At 36.1% G+C, this 15246-nt stretch overlaps 1 protein-coding gene across 3 annotated transcripts in view; it reads left to right on the top strand.

Annotated features, from left to right (window-relative positions):
- The window catches only part of KITLG (KIT ligand), a 61291-nt gene that overhangs the window by 20273 nt on the left and 25772 nt on the right, over positions 1-15246 (top strand). For all 3 annotated transcript variants that reach the window (XM_085305948.1, XM_085305945.1, XM_085305946.1), the window contains exons 2-3: positions 4655-4768; positions 14924-14986. In XM_085305948.1, the coding sequence (XP_085162074.1) occupies positions 4655-4768; positions 14924-14986 (177 nt within the window). The remainder of the gene's footprint in view (positions 1-4654; positions 4769-14923; positions 14987-15246) is intronic.

Genomic DNA, 15246 nt, shown 5'->3' on the forward strand with positions numbered 1-15246 from the left:
CCAACTACACTGAAATTGTCTCCTGGGTAGCAGGAAAGATGTAGGGAACATTCCTGTTGAAAATGTAGTTGCCAAAATAATTCAGTGCCTCCAGAGCTAGGTAGGCACAAGTGAGTGACTTCTGTTTCATCCCTACCATACTCTGTAGGGATTTAGCAATATTTAGCATTTAAGCAATATTTAGGCACACATTTAGAATGCCAACGTTAGTGCTATCACCCGTTGGCATGGAGAAAGGTATTGCCAAGTATCATGAGAATGGTAAGTGGATTACATGTTATATAAATGTTCATCATTCATTTTAAGATTTTTCCATGCTCACTGTAAATATGTTAATTAGTTAAAGGCAGTTCTTCCGTGACTTTAATCATCTCTCTTAGTTTAAATAACTAAGCAGATTAGTAGGCACATGAAATAATTATTGTGCTTATTTGCTTCTGGATGACGGTCGATGGTAGAGAAAAGGCAAGAAAGCTCTTTTCTTGCTATTTTCATTTTCTGTTGGGGTTTTATTACAGAATTATGAAAATTAAATTTGTTATCCATGGCTAACCAACCAATGTTGTCCATGGCAGAAGTTCACAAGCTGTTCCTCAGCAAAGTAGTGTGCTAACATTGCCTGAGGATTTAATATTGAGAGATGTTCGTGTCCCAGCATTAGGAAAAATAAAAAATAATTTTGGGAAGCCTGGCCCAGGGTGAATTTTGTTCTGTGTTGTCAGCTAACACTACTGTGGTTGTGGCTTATTTGTTTTTAACTGGATATGAGCTGTAGTTAAAATGTCCATGGCTAACGTGACATGAATGCAAGAAATTGGATAATGAGGAGCCTGTTTATCTATGTAGCTACTATCTCTCCCTGTGCTTGGATTTTATTATTTACATTTATTGTTCATAATTTCTCTATAGTTATGATTAGATTTGTTATCAGTACAAACAAGAGGTTTGGAAATGTCCAGACTTTCCAACACTGTTTATTTAGCAAGGTGGTATTCCCCTTGCTGCTTTCCACTTAAGGAGTTAGCTGAATATTAACAAGCATAACTGTGTGCCTTTCATAGCACACTGTGAAAAAGATCTTTCACCAGCCTTTGTCAACATTCTGGATGATAAATGAATGTCTCTTGATTTACAGTTGCTAAAAGGATGGTCTTCAACACTTGAATCTGTAGCTAAGCCTATGAAAGCTCTTAGTTGAAATGATAGGTTGTTTGTGGCATATAGGCAATAATAGAAATCATTTGTGAAATATTCAGAAGTGATTAATTTAAATCTATAATTCAAGTTATCCTTTTTAGTATAATTGTTAAAATTATACTTTTCACAAAAACACTATTAAATATTAAGAATTTAAGAGATTTCAAAATACAAAAACAACAGAGTGGTTCTAATTTTTGAGCCAAAAATAGGAAGAGACCCTTTAGAATACAGGTGCCTCCTGTCTACCATATATCTTTAATATTAGTAGGTGATATGTGATTAGATCCTATAGCCAGCTTTGAAAATACCATTTTAGCTTAGAAATAATTATATATGGAAATCTGTAATGAGTGCTGTGTGGGTGACTTTCATTTATGCGTAGTATAGTGCAAAACTGGAACCTATTTATAAAGGGGGTGTTTAAGCTTCCCTTTTATTCCATCCTTGATTTAATTCAGTTCATTCAAGTTTTGCTCAAACAGCAGGTTCGGTCATTAGTGAACAGCACAAAAATAGCTTAAGTCTTTAATCTATATAGTCCTTAAATGCAATGTGCCTGTAGGCACATACAATATAAATATTTTGTAACTGCAAATAATTAAAAGATTTTGGATAATGGACGTGTTGAAACTAGTAGTATTTTGCAGGTTTTCAATTCCTGTTGGATGACATAGGGAACAAATATGCCAGAAGAACCTCCAATCATCTCAGAATTTACAAAGCATTTGTTTCTAATAGCAGTTATTAAAATAACTATGCTTTTAAATTCTGTTATTTACATAGGACAAAACATCTTGTATTTTGATTGATTTGCATAATTATAAAATATATGCTGATTTTATACTTCATGTATGGAGTGTACTTTCAGATCAGTTTGAGAAGCCTGAATACTGACCAGATACATCAGAATTCTCATTTTATCTAGTATATGTTCCTACTTTCATTGATTTTTAAAATCAGTTGATCTGGCAGAAAGTGTTTCCCATGAAAGTGTTCTGTTACTTTTTTGACTATTGGACATGTTAGGTCAATTTTTGTCCTATGGCACTGACACAAGTCACTAAACAAATCCAATCTTCTTTTATGTGTTACAAAATGTTGAATAAAGAAATCAGTGATTTAGGTCTCTTTCTACAAATAACACATAGGAGAAACAGCCCTGAACCTTAACAAGTGTAATGGTTAGTGTATTTTTTAACCCTGAAAGCAAAATTGTAGGTTTTTTACTGTGAAGCAATATAGTTAATCAATTTTTAAATTTTTATTAAAAAATTAAAATTTTTATTAAAAAAAAAAAAGGAGGTAGAAGTCCAAACAAGCAGAAGTGTCCAAATTGTCCAACAGAAGATACATTAAGAGATCTCGGATCCACACATTCTCATTCTCCCAACTAACATCTCCGTAGGAAAGTGGGGAACAGACCCTGGGCTATTGCATTTTGTCTTGGCAATGCGACTGAGCCTGATGACCTCATCGCATTTCCTGGAAGTTTGCAACGTTTATATATGTATAACTCCAAAACTTTGTATGGCATAAGATATGGTTTGTTTTCATCATTAAGTACTTAACTTCACAATATTTCAAGGGTATTCTGCCAGTATTTGTGTAGACATTAGATTAAAAGTATTTCTAGATGCTGGTTACGTTGAAGCAAGAAGTATTCTCAAAAGACATGCTGCATATTAAATGTTTGTTTTGCTTAGAATGTTTTCAGTGTATTTGCATATAAGTCTGCCCACTGTCATGATTCTGTTGGGACTGAAGGAGTGGTTTCATAAATGGTTTAGGCCAAGCTAAGTGCCAGCTCCACTGAAAGGGACTTTTGCCATCCATAACTGGCTATTTCTCCTCTCTCCATGTATGGGTGCTTCTTTGTTTTTGTAATTCAGAGAGCACATCTGCTTGAAAAATAGCACAGAAAACCAAAAATAAAAATAGGTTGACTGACTGCAAATTGCAGCTAGCTAAACCATCTCACCAGGGTCAGTGCAAGAGAGGTGAGGGGCAGGAGGTGAATGGTCTTTTCCAGCAGAAGTCTACAAAGAAGTTTGGCCTAAATCAGTCAGGAAATGCTAAAAAAAAAAAAAAAAAGCAAATGGCCAGTTTTGCTTAAAATATAAAATATATATAAAATACAAAAGATGTAAGATATAAATTGAGATTCGGGCATCTTTCATCAGGTAAAACATCTGTCACTGTTTTGTCATGTTTAGATAGTTCCCAGATGATCTTTATTATCATTCTTTCTTAGCACTTCTGGATGAATAGATCTGCTTTTGACTCTGTGAGTTTTTCCCTCCACTTTCCTAGAGAGCTTCATGTTGTTTGGTTTGGTTTGGTTTTAAATTGAAGGGCTGTATACTGTTTGAATCCAAGGCCAAAGAAGTGAGCTTTCTCCTTGCCTCAGAGAACAGAAAGGCTTGGAATGCATCTTAATTTCTGCAAAAACAAATTCTGCTCCTAGGCCTGCCCTTGCAAAGACTGGGGAGCCTGCAAAGGCAAATTTCGTGCTTGCAGTAAATGCACACCATCATCATGACAACTTCATTCAGCTGGCACAGGGAGCTTCAGAACCCAAGGCAACTCTTGGTTATCCATAACTTAAATGTTTTAGCATTCTGGAAATAAAGATACACAATTTAAACTTGGCCGAGGGCTCTGTGGGAAAGCAGCAGGGCTCAGGGAACAGATGGCTAGGAAGTTCAGGCAGTGTAGCAGAAAAGATGCACAGGTGCATCTGAACAACTTATCTAGCATTTTTTCTGCTGAATCTCAGAAGCCCATGTCAGTGCATTACATCACTGTCCATAATAGGACTTAGGAAGGGAAGGAAGTGTCAAAGCCAAGCTACTATTTTTGATAGGCCAGAGCGTGTCACTTAGAGAAAATGTATTTTATCGATGCTTGAGATCTCGGTGTTTTGGCAGAGGCTGGTTGTGGTTCTGCTTACAGCTGAAGTATCCAACTGTAATGGCTGTGATAACGAACTTTCTCCTTTTTATCTGTCTGGGGTCTAGTATCGCTTTGTTTTTTATGATCCATTATAACATCAGAAGCAGAGATTTATTGGCTACCTTACCAGATGAGTGGCGAGCATTTATTTAGCTGTGTGGTGATAATGAACAATGTTGCGAATTTTGTTTCTTTCTCTTATTTGGTGCCTCTAAACTTGGAAGAAATGTGCCTAGACAGTTAAATGCAGCAGAATACTACACAAATGGTCTGATGGTTCAATACCAGATTTTTCGTTGTTATTCCAAAGGTGCTTTCTTTCAGAAAAAATGAGTTGAGTGCATTTCCTTGGATGTCTGGCATGAAGATTATACTATGGCGGTGTGCTGATGAAAGAGTATTATCACATCTAGACTTCATGTATGAAAAACATTACTACAGTCTCTCATACTTCTTTTTTGGAAAATGCTTACTAATTTTTGTTTTTTTTTTATAAATACAGACTTGGATTATCACTTACTTTTGTCTTCAACTACTCCTACTTAATCCTCTTGTCAAAGCCCAGAGCTCCTGCGGGAATCCAGTGACAGATGATGTGAATGACATTGCAAAATTGGTAAGGAGCTTTTAATTCACATGTATTTTTTATATTCAATAATGATTAGTGCCTGATGGTACTTACATTTGTAAGGAAAGTTAGCAAAATATGTTAGAACTAAGATAATACTAAAATCAAAATATGTCAAAATCAAAACCTTTATTGCAAAGAGTGGAGAATAACTTTCAGAGTTCTTTGAAGAGAGGTGACTTTCTTGACCACGGTGGCATGTGTGGACTTGTATGATTCCCTCCCTCCAAACTGCCCTGAAAATTGTGAAAAGTCTCAATTTCCTCAAACATTCTCTGGGAACAGAATACTGTTTCCCATCCAGATGACAGATTACTATTTTTGTGTTATTGGTATGTGTGGAGTAGACTGGTAGCAAACAAAACTAAAATGAATGATAAGTCTTTACCCAAGGTTTACAGGAAATTCATGCCATATATATATATAAAAAGTAATGTTAGGCATCTTTGTTGTCAATCATTGCAATAATGATTGAGCGGCTCTTACAATCTTTAGATGTGAGTGGGTTACATAGAATGTTCTATATTTCTCTCTCTGTTTGTTTTGTTATGTCTAAAAGTTTAGTCTGAAGGACTGGCAGCTTTTTGTAAGAACTAAATGAATGTAAGTACATTTTCAGTGTTACTTGGTTGAACATTGCATTCGTCTGAACAGCTGTTTCTCCTTGTTTGAAGTCACTTGGTGTTTAACTCCACTGAAGTCTCATTATGCTGACTCGCAGTAGTGCAGAATCTGACACCAAAGATTTTAAGAAATAATAGATACTGAATACTTAACAAGCATACCTGCACCTACATATTCTCTTCATCTGAAAATTATGGCTTTGTTATGGAGAATCAGTTGCAAGACCAGAATTAATGTTACCAGACACTTAATTTGATTCAGTTACATTTGATGGCAGTGCATCTTAAGATGTTCTTAACTTGTTTTCTTTGGATATTATATGTGTTGGCACATAGTGTATTTCTCTGAGAAGGGAAGGGTGTTCCTATAGTCCTTCTGAAATGCTTAGTGCTGCATATTAGTCCCTTTAGGCATAATTCTGAAATATTGATATGTTTATTCAAGAAAATATTATGTACATCTCTTAAAAGAGTATTAAGCTTTGATTTAAAACTGTTGAAAGCATGACTTTAAAGTAACAGAACTCCTTTGAGGATTAGTGAAATTATTTGGGATAAGGTCAACACTAACTTTTTATCAATTCTGTATTCTCAAAACATATATTTTAACTTTCCTTTTAATACAATTTAAATATATAAATACTGGTGACAAATATTTGCATGCAGCTCGAACAATCATCCTTTCCTTTTGAGGAGAATTATGAAAGAAACTTAATATTAAAAAAATCAAATTGGTCTTTCATTTGATTATGAATTTGCATGTAGTGTTCCTACATCTTCCTCCAATCTAGTCAGGTAACTGCAGTTCTTGTACGTATACCTGCAGTCCTCTGTCTCCATATCCATACCCTTTTCCACATACCTGCTTCTTGTTCCATGGACAGCATTGCTAGCTCCCTTACGTGGTCCCTAAGCAGGATGCCTACCTGAACAATATTTTCATTTTCTTCCAGGCTCATATCCTGTTTTGTCTGGCTTGCTGGCTGGGCAGGAGGGAGTTTAGTAACTGGTTGGGTTTGTGTGCTGCTTAGCCTGAAAGAAAAACTTTGCTGACTGGCCAGCTTGCATTGCACTTCTGCTGCTGCTGAGATTGAGCAGAACGGGGTAGGGCTGAGCTCATCCTGCCATTACTTCGGTGAGGATGCTGTTACTGTCTTTCTCCTGAAGGAAATTGCTGCAAAACATACAGGAACATGTATACTTACAGATCTCTCCACTCAATGCAAAATTTGAGTGAAATTAGCTAACAGATTCAAAGTTACTTTGATTTGGAGAAATGGCACAGATGCACAGAGTAGAAAGACTGAAAACCAGATGCTTGTTTTCTTTTTGTTTTGGATTATGCATTTGAGATTGTTTTGCGGAGAGTGTGTTTCCCTGTTTTGTGTATGTATGCTAATATTTGCATAGATTTTTCATCCACCTGAGAACAGAATGGATAACATAGAAATAAGTATAGTATCTTAAAGTACAAGAACTCTTGTTTTAAATTAAACTGACTGAATTACAAGTTGATCATTCCCTTTTAAAAATACTGTGTTTCAGGACAACTTGACACTGGGAATGAAAGAGCTATATATAATAAAGCTTAAAGTACTGTAATTTTAAGAAGAACTATCATTAAGTGACAGTTTACCTAAAAGTAGTGAGAAATTCATGGTGAATGTGAACTGACTGTTCACATTACTTCACTAAGAAAGTACAATTCTTTTTTACAATGCCATGAAAACTATATTGATTCAATAGAAATTTACTTTCAAATTCCTGGTGTAAGATATGGGTGCATTATAAACGTTTTGCCAATGAAAGCAATGGGTGACTACTTCTACCTATACTTATAAGTGATAATTTTTTTCCCCCTTACCCACATAAGTCTTTAGGAAATACCTACATAAACCAATGAAGTATGCTGTAGAGGTTCCTGGACTACTTAAAAAAGACCTTGCTTAGGTACTGGCTAGACATTATCAGCAAGGCTGTTTAGTTTTGATATAGTTACGTGTCTGTAATTTTGATACCTGCACCATACTATTCAAAGGTAACATCTGATTTCTGCATAGCATTGTATTTTACCGTATCAGTATATCTGAAATAATTAAAAGGAAACATTGTTTTCAAAATGGGGAGATAACGTGATATTGGCAAACAGACTTTTAACTTCTAGTGGTTTTACATTTATAATTTGTCATGATATATAGGGTATATCCTAAGAATATACAATATGGACTCCAACATGACATTGATTAAAAATTTTGGTCGGATAAAGCCTAAAACTCTTATAAATTGCTGTAAATACTTGTATACCGCTTCTGCTTTTTAAACAAATTACACTTACTGAAATAAAGAATGATACTCTGAAGATTTGATTCTCTAGAATTAGTCATTGCAGCCCATAGGTAGCTGGTTTCCTTATGATCTTACTGGCATTTAAAGGTCTTATTTTCCCACTGATCCAAAGAGCTTGTACCAATGGGACACAGTGTCTTTAATAAATCTTCTCTCTCACCCTGAGAATAAGTTGTAGTGCTGAGCAGCATATGCTATGTTTTTTCCCATAGTTATTGTAATATTATTATGCAATGGCTTTCTATAGACTTTGATCACACTTGCTGACAGTGGTGTGACAGTTGTCTTAAAGACTTTATTCTTGGCCACACTGGCATGTTCTTCAGATACTTTATCCACAGCCATCAGTATAATTATATACTTATCAGTGATAAACTTACCAGTTCAGCAGTAAATTCACAAGTCCCATCATGTAGTTTGAGGTCTTGGCCTCTCTTCCTCATATCTCATCACAAATGTGCAGACATCAGCTTAGATTCAGTATGGCCTTCAGTAAAGCTAAGGAGATTTATGAGCTCTTCATCTTTCTCTGCCCAAAATGTTACTCTTCCCTAGCCCTAATTGTAAAGGAATATCATCATGTCTCACCAGTCATTCAGATCTGCAATAAAAGTGCCCATTTTGGCTCTCACCACTTCACAGACCCTCATTAAGCTCAATCCTAAAAGCTAGTCATTTTTTTTTCCTATCGTAACAAGAAAAATGATTCTTTTTTCAGATAGCTGTCCATACAAATTCAACTTTCTTCTAAACTCGTAATGAGTTTAAATCTAGTCCACTGACATGCATTTTTATGGCCTTGATTTCTGTAATTCTGCCCTTCTTTTTATTCATTTTGCTGTTCTGACCCTATGAGCTTCCACTTACTTCCTTCAAGCTGCTCCTCCTTTGTCTCTTTATCAATGACAAGCTTCTTGGTTTTGTCTTCAAAGGCCTTATTAACACTGCCTGTGAACTGTCTTAACACATTCTGACATTGCCTTATCTTAGCTTCTCCTAAATATTTCCTTTGTTTCTGTTACGCTGTTCCTGGCCCACAGGAGAAATACTCCCTGATAAACTCCAGACAGATTTTCATCCTCTTTGTATCTCGTGCTAAGATTCTTACAGCATAAATTCATGTCCCTCTTTTTTTATTTTCTTACTCTACTCTACTCTATCTCTACTGCATTTCACATACAGCTAAAAAAACAGTGCCACAATTCCCTACCAAACTCTTTTGTTTGTAACTTAATTCAACCTAGTCTTCATTTATTTGTTTCTGGGGTTTTATTTTAATTACTGTAAGCTTTGTAAGGCTGGGATTGACAATATTAATGATTGTGTAGAGCCCAACACAAGGTGGCCTAGTCCTGAAGAAGTACAAACATAATGTAAATATTTAGGAGTAGTGATAGTAATTTAATTAACAAAAGAGTTGGTTCTGCAAAAAATAGACATGTAGTTCACAGACAGAAAATGCCTTGAACATGGCTGCTGCTGTTAAACTATATTGTATTCTAGAAATCTGAGATGGACATGCCGCAACCAGTGTTTTCTGTGAACATAAACCAGGCATAGCTACTAAGCCTGTGCTAGTGCAGAATAAATAAGGCACTCTGTGTAATGCCTAAAGATGTGGATCATCTGCTTAATCAGTGTTACACTGAGTAATAAACTGAGGACAGATGTATGTTGTAACTTGTTTTCAGTGGTGTTAATATGGATTTTCACTAGTGTCACTAGTGTCAAGTGACTCTTACCAGAAACCAGAGTCAGAAAGAGCAGATTCAATAAAACTGAGGTTACTGAGCCCTAATCAACTTAAGACCAAAACGGACTGATAACAGTTCACACAAAGATGACTAGTAGTATTTTTCGTAAGATTAAATTTATTTGAAATTTTTATAATCTAATTTTGCAACATGAAGAACACATCCTATACAAAATGCTTTTAAGAAGAAAAGAACATTTCAATTATCAGTTTTAACAGGGAGAACTTTAAAAGAGCATAGTTTCATGCCTATAGAGAATGCAAGTATTTAGAGAGTATTCATTCTGCATTGCTAATCACTTGAACTCCTGTTTGGTTTTTTTTTTTGTTTTGTTTTTGTTTTTTTGTTTTTTTGTTTTTTAATGAAGATGTCTGGAGGGAAACATGCTGCTTGATGAACAAATGTTCCATATTATGAAACTGTAATTGCAGCACCTGTCAATAAAGCTTGTCCCCAGTGTTATTTTCAGCATTGTAAGTCAGCAAAAAGCTAGGCATCACATTGCTACAATTGTGACTCTAATTTAGCGTAACAATTAAGATTTTTTTGAGTGTACAGTGTATATATTTGGTAAATATCAGTATCAAACCCAGATGCAAGTAGAATTTTCACTGAGCTGTGCAACGTGTATGGAATGTACCTACACATTTCAGTTTATCCCATTAACAAAATTTAAGGTACTTGAGGTACTGTCCTTTGTGATCTTCTTTTTTAAAACCCTGTTTCTTTTGATTATTGGATGTCTAAGCAATAGTTAGCATACACCAACTAGGCCAATCATTTGAACATGTTGTTTCAAACACCTTACCTTCACATTGCATCTTTGCTGTAAATGTGTACTTTACACCCTCCACAGCATTTTATATTTATTTTCAAATGGGTCTAATTTTAATGTGTGAAGGGGTTATAAAAAATGATCCAGTGTTTTTATCCTGCAAATAAGCTGCCACTATGGCTGTGAAAAGTGTGAACGGAACTCGTTAGCATGTTGTCTTAAGCCAAATTATGCAGATCTTATTAACTGCTTCATTAGCAAATGAGAAAGTAGATTGCAGAGATGATGGACTTTTCCTTCAGGGAAAGAAAAGCCAAAGATGGAAGGAGGGGAGATGTAGAAGCATTCAAGAGTAGGAAAAGAGTGTGAGGAAGAAAGAAATAGGAGGTAGAAATGGTAGCCTAAAGGAAAGTACATTTTTCCCATCATATGACTCAGAATAAAAAAGAAATCACTGACAATGGTGAATGGTTAATTTTTACTTTAAAGACTTACTTTATCTTTGATTCATGTATAAAAAATCTTGATATCTATGTTTATCTCCTTAAAGTTTTCAAACAGTAAAACAGTTCACAGTAAAGAGAATTTCCAGCATGAGTGGCCTCTCATATCAAAGAACTTGACTGCAGAGATAGGTTGTGACTTTTCTGTTCTGCTATTGTGATGAAAGAGTAGTTTATAGAATCTACATCACTTACAACTATTTCTGTGGGAATTCATCCCTTTTTCATCTCCCCATCTGTGTGATCATGAGCACATTTTAAAAAGTGTATTTGGGTTATGCAGTGTTAACAGGACTATATTAAATATTCAGACTTCTTTATGTCAAAAGGAATCTTGCATTCCACAGTGTAGATTTTGCTACAATTGGGAATATAGCCATTAATGTTGCTTTTATAAGAGTTTAAAGGCGTAAGTCTAGATTCCCTGTTATTTATCTCTTGAAGGAATAAGATGTTATCAGAACCTGTTAGATTTTCTGCAACCACACACATCTGCTAAATGAGATAAAATTTGGGGGCATCTTAATTGCAATGCATGGTTCAGTCTATAATCTTTAGCTGATGTTCTCTCTAAGGAAGATCATGCAGATGAGGATTTTGTTGCCCCCAAATTTGTCACTGTACTTAAGAAGTTGAGTACAAGAACCAAAAAGGCCTTCTTTTACTCATGAATTTTCAAGAAAGTTCACTTTTAAGCCATCATTGCTCAGGCAGGTCGGAACTTTCTTGTCCTCTGCCTCTTGCAGCTCCTCTTTGAGTTGCAATCATCAACAACCTCACACAAAGCTGTTAATACAGAAGCTGTCTTTGCCTTTGTACTCAACTGGAAAACTCAACACAGCCATGCTTGTCCCTCTTTTTGGCCCCACTAACATTACTACATGAGGATAATTCAGCATTGAAAAGGAAATGATTAGTTTTAGATTGTGGTTACCTTGGTGGTTAACCTTCGGCAAAATTTCAAGATACATTCCAGGGCAAGCAAGACAAAATGTACAGATTTATCAAACGTATTTCCCACTGATACCTCAGAGACTTTTATAGGCTGGAGAGATGAGCAGAGGAGAACCTCATGAAATTCAATAAAGGGAAGTACAAAGTCCTACACCTAGAAAGGAATAACCAAAGCACCAGTATAGGCTGGGGGTTGACCTGTTGAAAACAGCTCTGTGGAGAAAGACCTGGGAGTCCTGGTGGACAGCAAAGTGACAATGAGCCAACAGCATGCCCTTGTGGCAAAGCAGGCCAGTGATATCCTGGGCTGCATTAGGAAGAACATTGCTAGCAGATCAAGGGAGGAAATCCTCCCCCTCTACTCAGCCCTGGTGAGGCTACATCTGGAGTATTGCATCCAGATCTGGGCTCCCCAGCGCAAGAGAGACATGGAGCTATGGAGCGAGTCCAGCAAAGGGCTACTAAGATGATTAAAGGACTGAAGCACCTCTCAAATGAGGAAAGGCTGAGAGAGCTGTGACCATTCTGCCTGGAGAAGACCGAGAGGGGATCTTATCAATGTGTATAGGTATCTGAAGGGAAAGTGTAGAGCGGATAGGGCCATGGTCTTTTCAGTGGTGCCCAGTGATAGGGCACAAACTGAACCACAGGAAGTTCCTCCTGAACATAAGGAAAAACTTCTTTACTGTGAGAATGACTGAGCGCCGAAGCAAGCTGCCCAGAGAGATTGTGGAGCCTCCTGGATATGATACTGGGCAGCGTGCTATCGGTGATCCTACTTGAGCAGGAGGATTGGACTAGGTGATCTCCAGAGGTCCCTTCCAACCTCAACCATTCTGTGATTTTGTGATTCTGTGACTCAACCCTGTTTTCTATCAGTGAATTGGTAAGTCCAACTGGGACACAAATACAGCTTCATCACCTGGACTGAGCTACGCCATTTACCATTAGCAAAATATCTGTCATGTGGAGCTGAATCAATAAAACGCTAACAATTTGTTTCTTCATGGGGCAGGAAATATACTTCGGGTTTGACCACCCCAGTGATCTTCATTTTCAGTAGTAAACTCAAGAATATCTTTTCTGATTCACAGACTGTCAAGGAAAATATATCTGAGACTGAACTGTAATCTCCAGCTTTGTTTGAGAGCTGTAAGAGCTCTTAGGTGCTTATATTTTTTTAACTGTGCATGAAAAGTGCTTGACAAGCACTGATGCCAGTAAAGTAGACTGTATACATAATGCATCTCAATTCTTGTAGTGTTCATTGATTTGGAACAAATTTCATCTTCCAGTGACCTTTCTTAAAGAAACGTACTTTTGCTGACATTGCTAAGTACTGAATCCCTCTAGAGTAAGTATGGGAAACTTTGCACCTGCGGTAAAATCTTCACTATCTTTGCTGCTTGAAGTACTGCTAATCTTACCTTCTTAGCCACGCAAAGGAAACTGGAAAAGAAACAGGATTACCTATTAATGTCCTGTGATGGCAGGGTGGTTTTTGAGAAAGGAAAAATTTATGAAAAACTGTAGATAGGGATTCAGCATAAATCAGTCCGTTTCAAAAGGAAATAAAAGTACAACTTCAGGATGTTCTAAAGAAGGAATGTATTGCAATAATTTTTAGTATTTATAATATCTTGAATCAGAACTCCCAAAAGCAATAGAAACTGATATAGAGGATTTGGTGGCACTTCTGCAACCTCTGCCTGGGGTATGTATAGGTATAAAAGTTAAAAAGAAAATTATATGCTCTAGAGAACAGAATTTGTCAGGATCACTTGTATAAAACTTGGTTTAGTGCTGTAAGGAGAGGTCGTTGAACTGAAAGATCATGGCTCAGGCTACATTGTAAATACAAAAATGTTTAGAATTCACTAGTGACTTATTATGCATAAGTATTGTCCTTTGTTCTAACGTTCTAGAACATTAACATTTTGAAGTTACTGTTTGATTTTTAATTGAAATGGAATTTTAATTAACAAGTGAAATATTCTGTTGTATCAAACAAAATATTACCTAAAAACTGCACAGAAAAAAAATCACTGTGCTGGTTGCTATAGCAGCATAATCAAAAGCACCTATAACAAAATAATCCTTAACCCAAATAAGTAGAAATGCTTTGCTGAACAAAGGATTGATTCTAGTCCATGAAAAGAGTTAGGTATGTGCTTACCATCTTTCGACAAAATGGATTTCAAACAGGGATGAGAAATATCAACCAAATCTTTCCTTTCACAGATACACCAAAAAGATTTGCTCTATCATGAAGCATAGTATTAGTCAGTTTTTCAAAAAAAAGAAAAAAAAAAAGAAGTACTTCAAGAGATTGTGGATCATTTTAGTGGTCTCTCTCATCCACTCGTCCTCATCTACCCTCGTAGCACATTCCCCAGTGATCAGCCCTACCTCACTGGAGTGTTAGATCCTTTCTGTAGGAGATCACATTGTATAATTGAGTAGAGCCCCTTCTGCCACTCCTCATTCTCGTTTCAGCTCATCCCATGCTCACCCACATCTGTAGAGCCACACTGAGCTTACATATTTGGTAGCTCTCCTTTCCATCAGGACATGGCTGTGAGATAATTATGTTACTCACCCTTAGTTTGAAGCACAGCTTCAAAGTTAAAGCCATGCTTAAGGATTTTTCTGAACCTGTACATTAGTGAGCACTGGACAGGCGAGTATTCATTTAGGTTCAAATGCTCACCTAGAAAAGTTATTTGAAGGAAAAATGCTTAGTCAGGTAGGTCTGTTTGGAGAGGTAAAGGTGACATAAAAATTGTCATGTAAACGTTCCAAACACTTCAAGATGTCCCATTAAAAGATGGCAATGCAGTGATATTTCTGATTGCTGGTATACTCAGTAATGAGTAACCTCAGAGCATCACTTCTCTTTCACCACTCTACTGACTAATTCTGCTGGGAGATAATAGCTTTGAATAACATCAGCTGGGAATAGCCTGGGTTCTGGGAATGCTAGTGAGATACAAAAAGATACTTAACTTTTGAGCAGATAACATACAGTGTAAGTTCCGCGTGAGATTGAGTATATAAGCTTTTGCAACTGATAGGTTACCTAAAATCTGTGTTGAATATTTGATAGATTATATGTTGAATACCATGATGGAAATTAAGTCTTAAGTTGAGTAGTCACTGATAACATTTTTATTATCTATTTATTGTAGGTTGGAAATCTCCCAAATGATTATATGATAACCCTTAAATATGTCCCGAAGATGGATAGCCTGGTATGTACAACCACTTAAATTAATCCCAATAAAATAGCCCACTGGATCCAGTGGTGGTCATAATATTTTGTACTTTGTTCTATAGCTTATTAAGTTACAGTTAAAGAATAATTATTTTATTCTTATGATTATTATTATTATTTGATGAATTGATTATATGAAATAGGCATTCCAAGAATTATTTTAAAAAATAGAAATATATAGAGATTCCTGCAGTCACTTAAAGTCTTGTTATTTATAGAATTTTTGGAAAATTTTTT

This window comes from Rhea americana, unplaced genomic scaffold (assembly GCF_003343005.1).
Source record: "Rhea americana isolate MKP2758 unplaced genomic scaffold, rheAme1 scaffold_229, whole genome shotgun sequence".
Lineage (NCBI taxonomy): Eukaryota > Metazoa > Chordata > Aves > Rheiformes > Rheidae > Rhea > Rhea americana.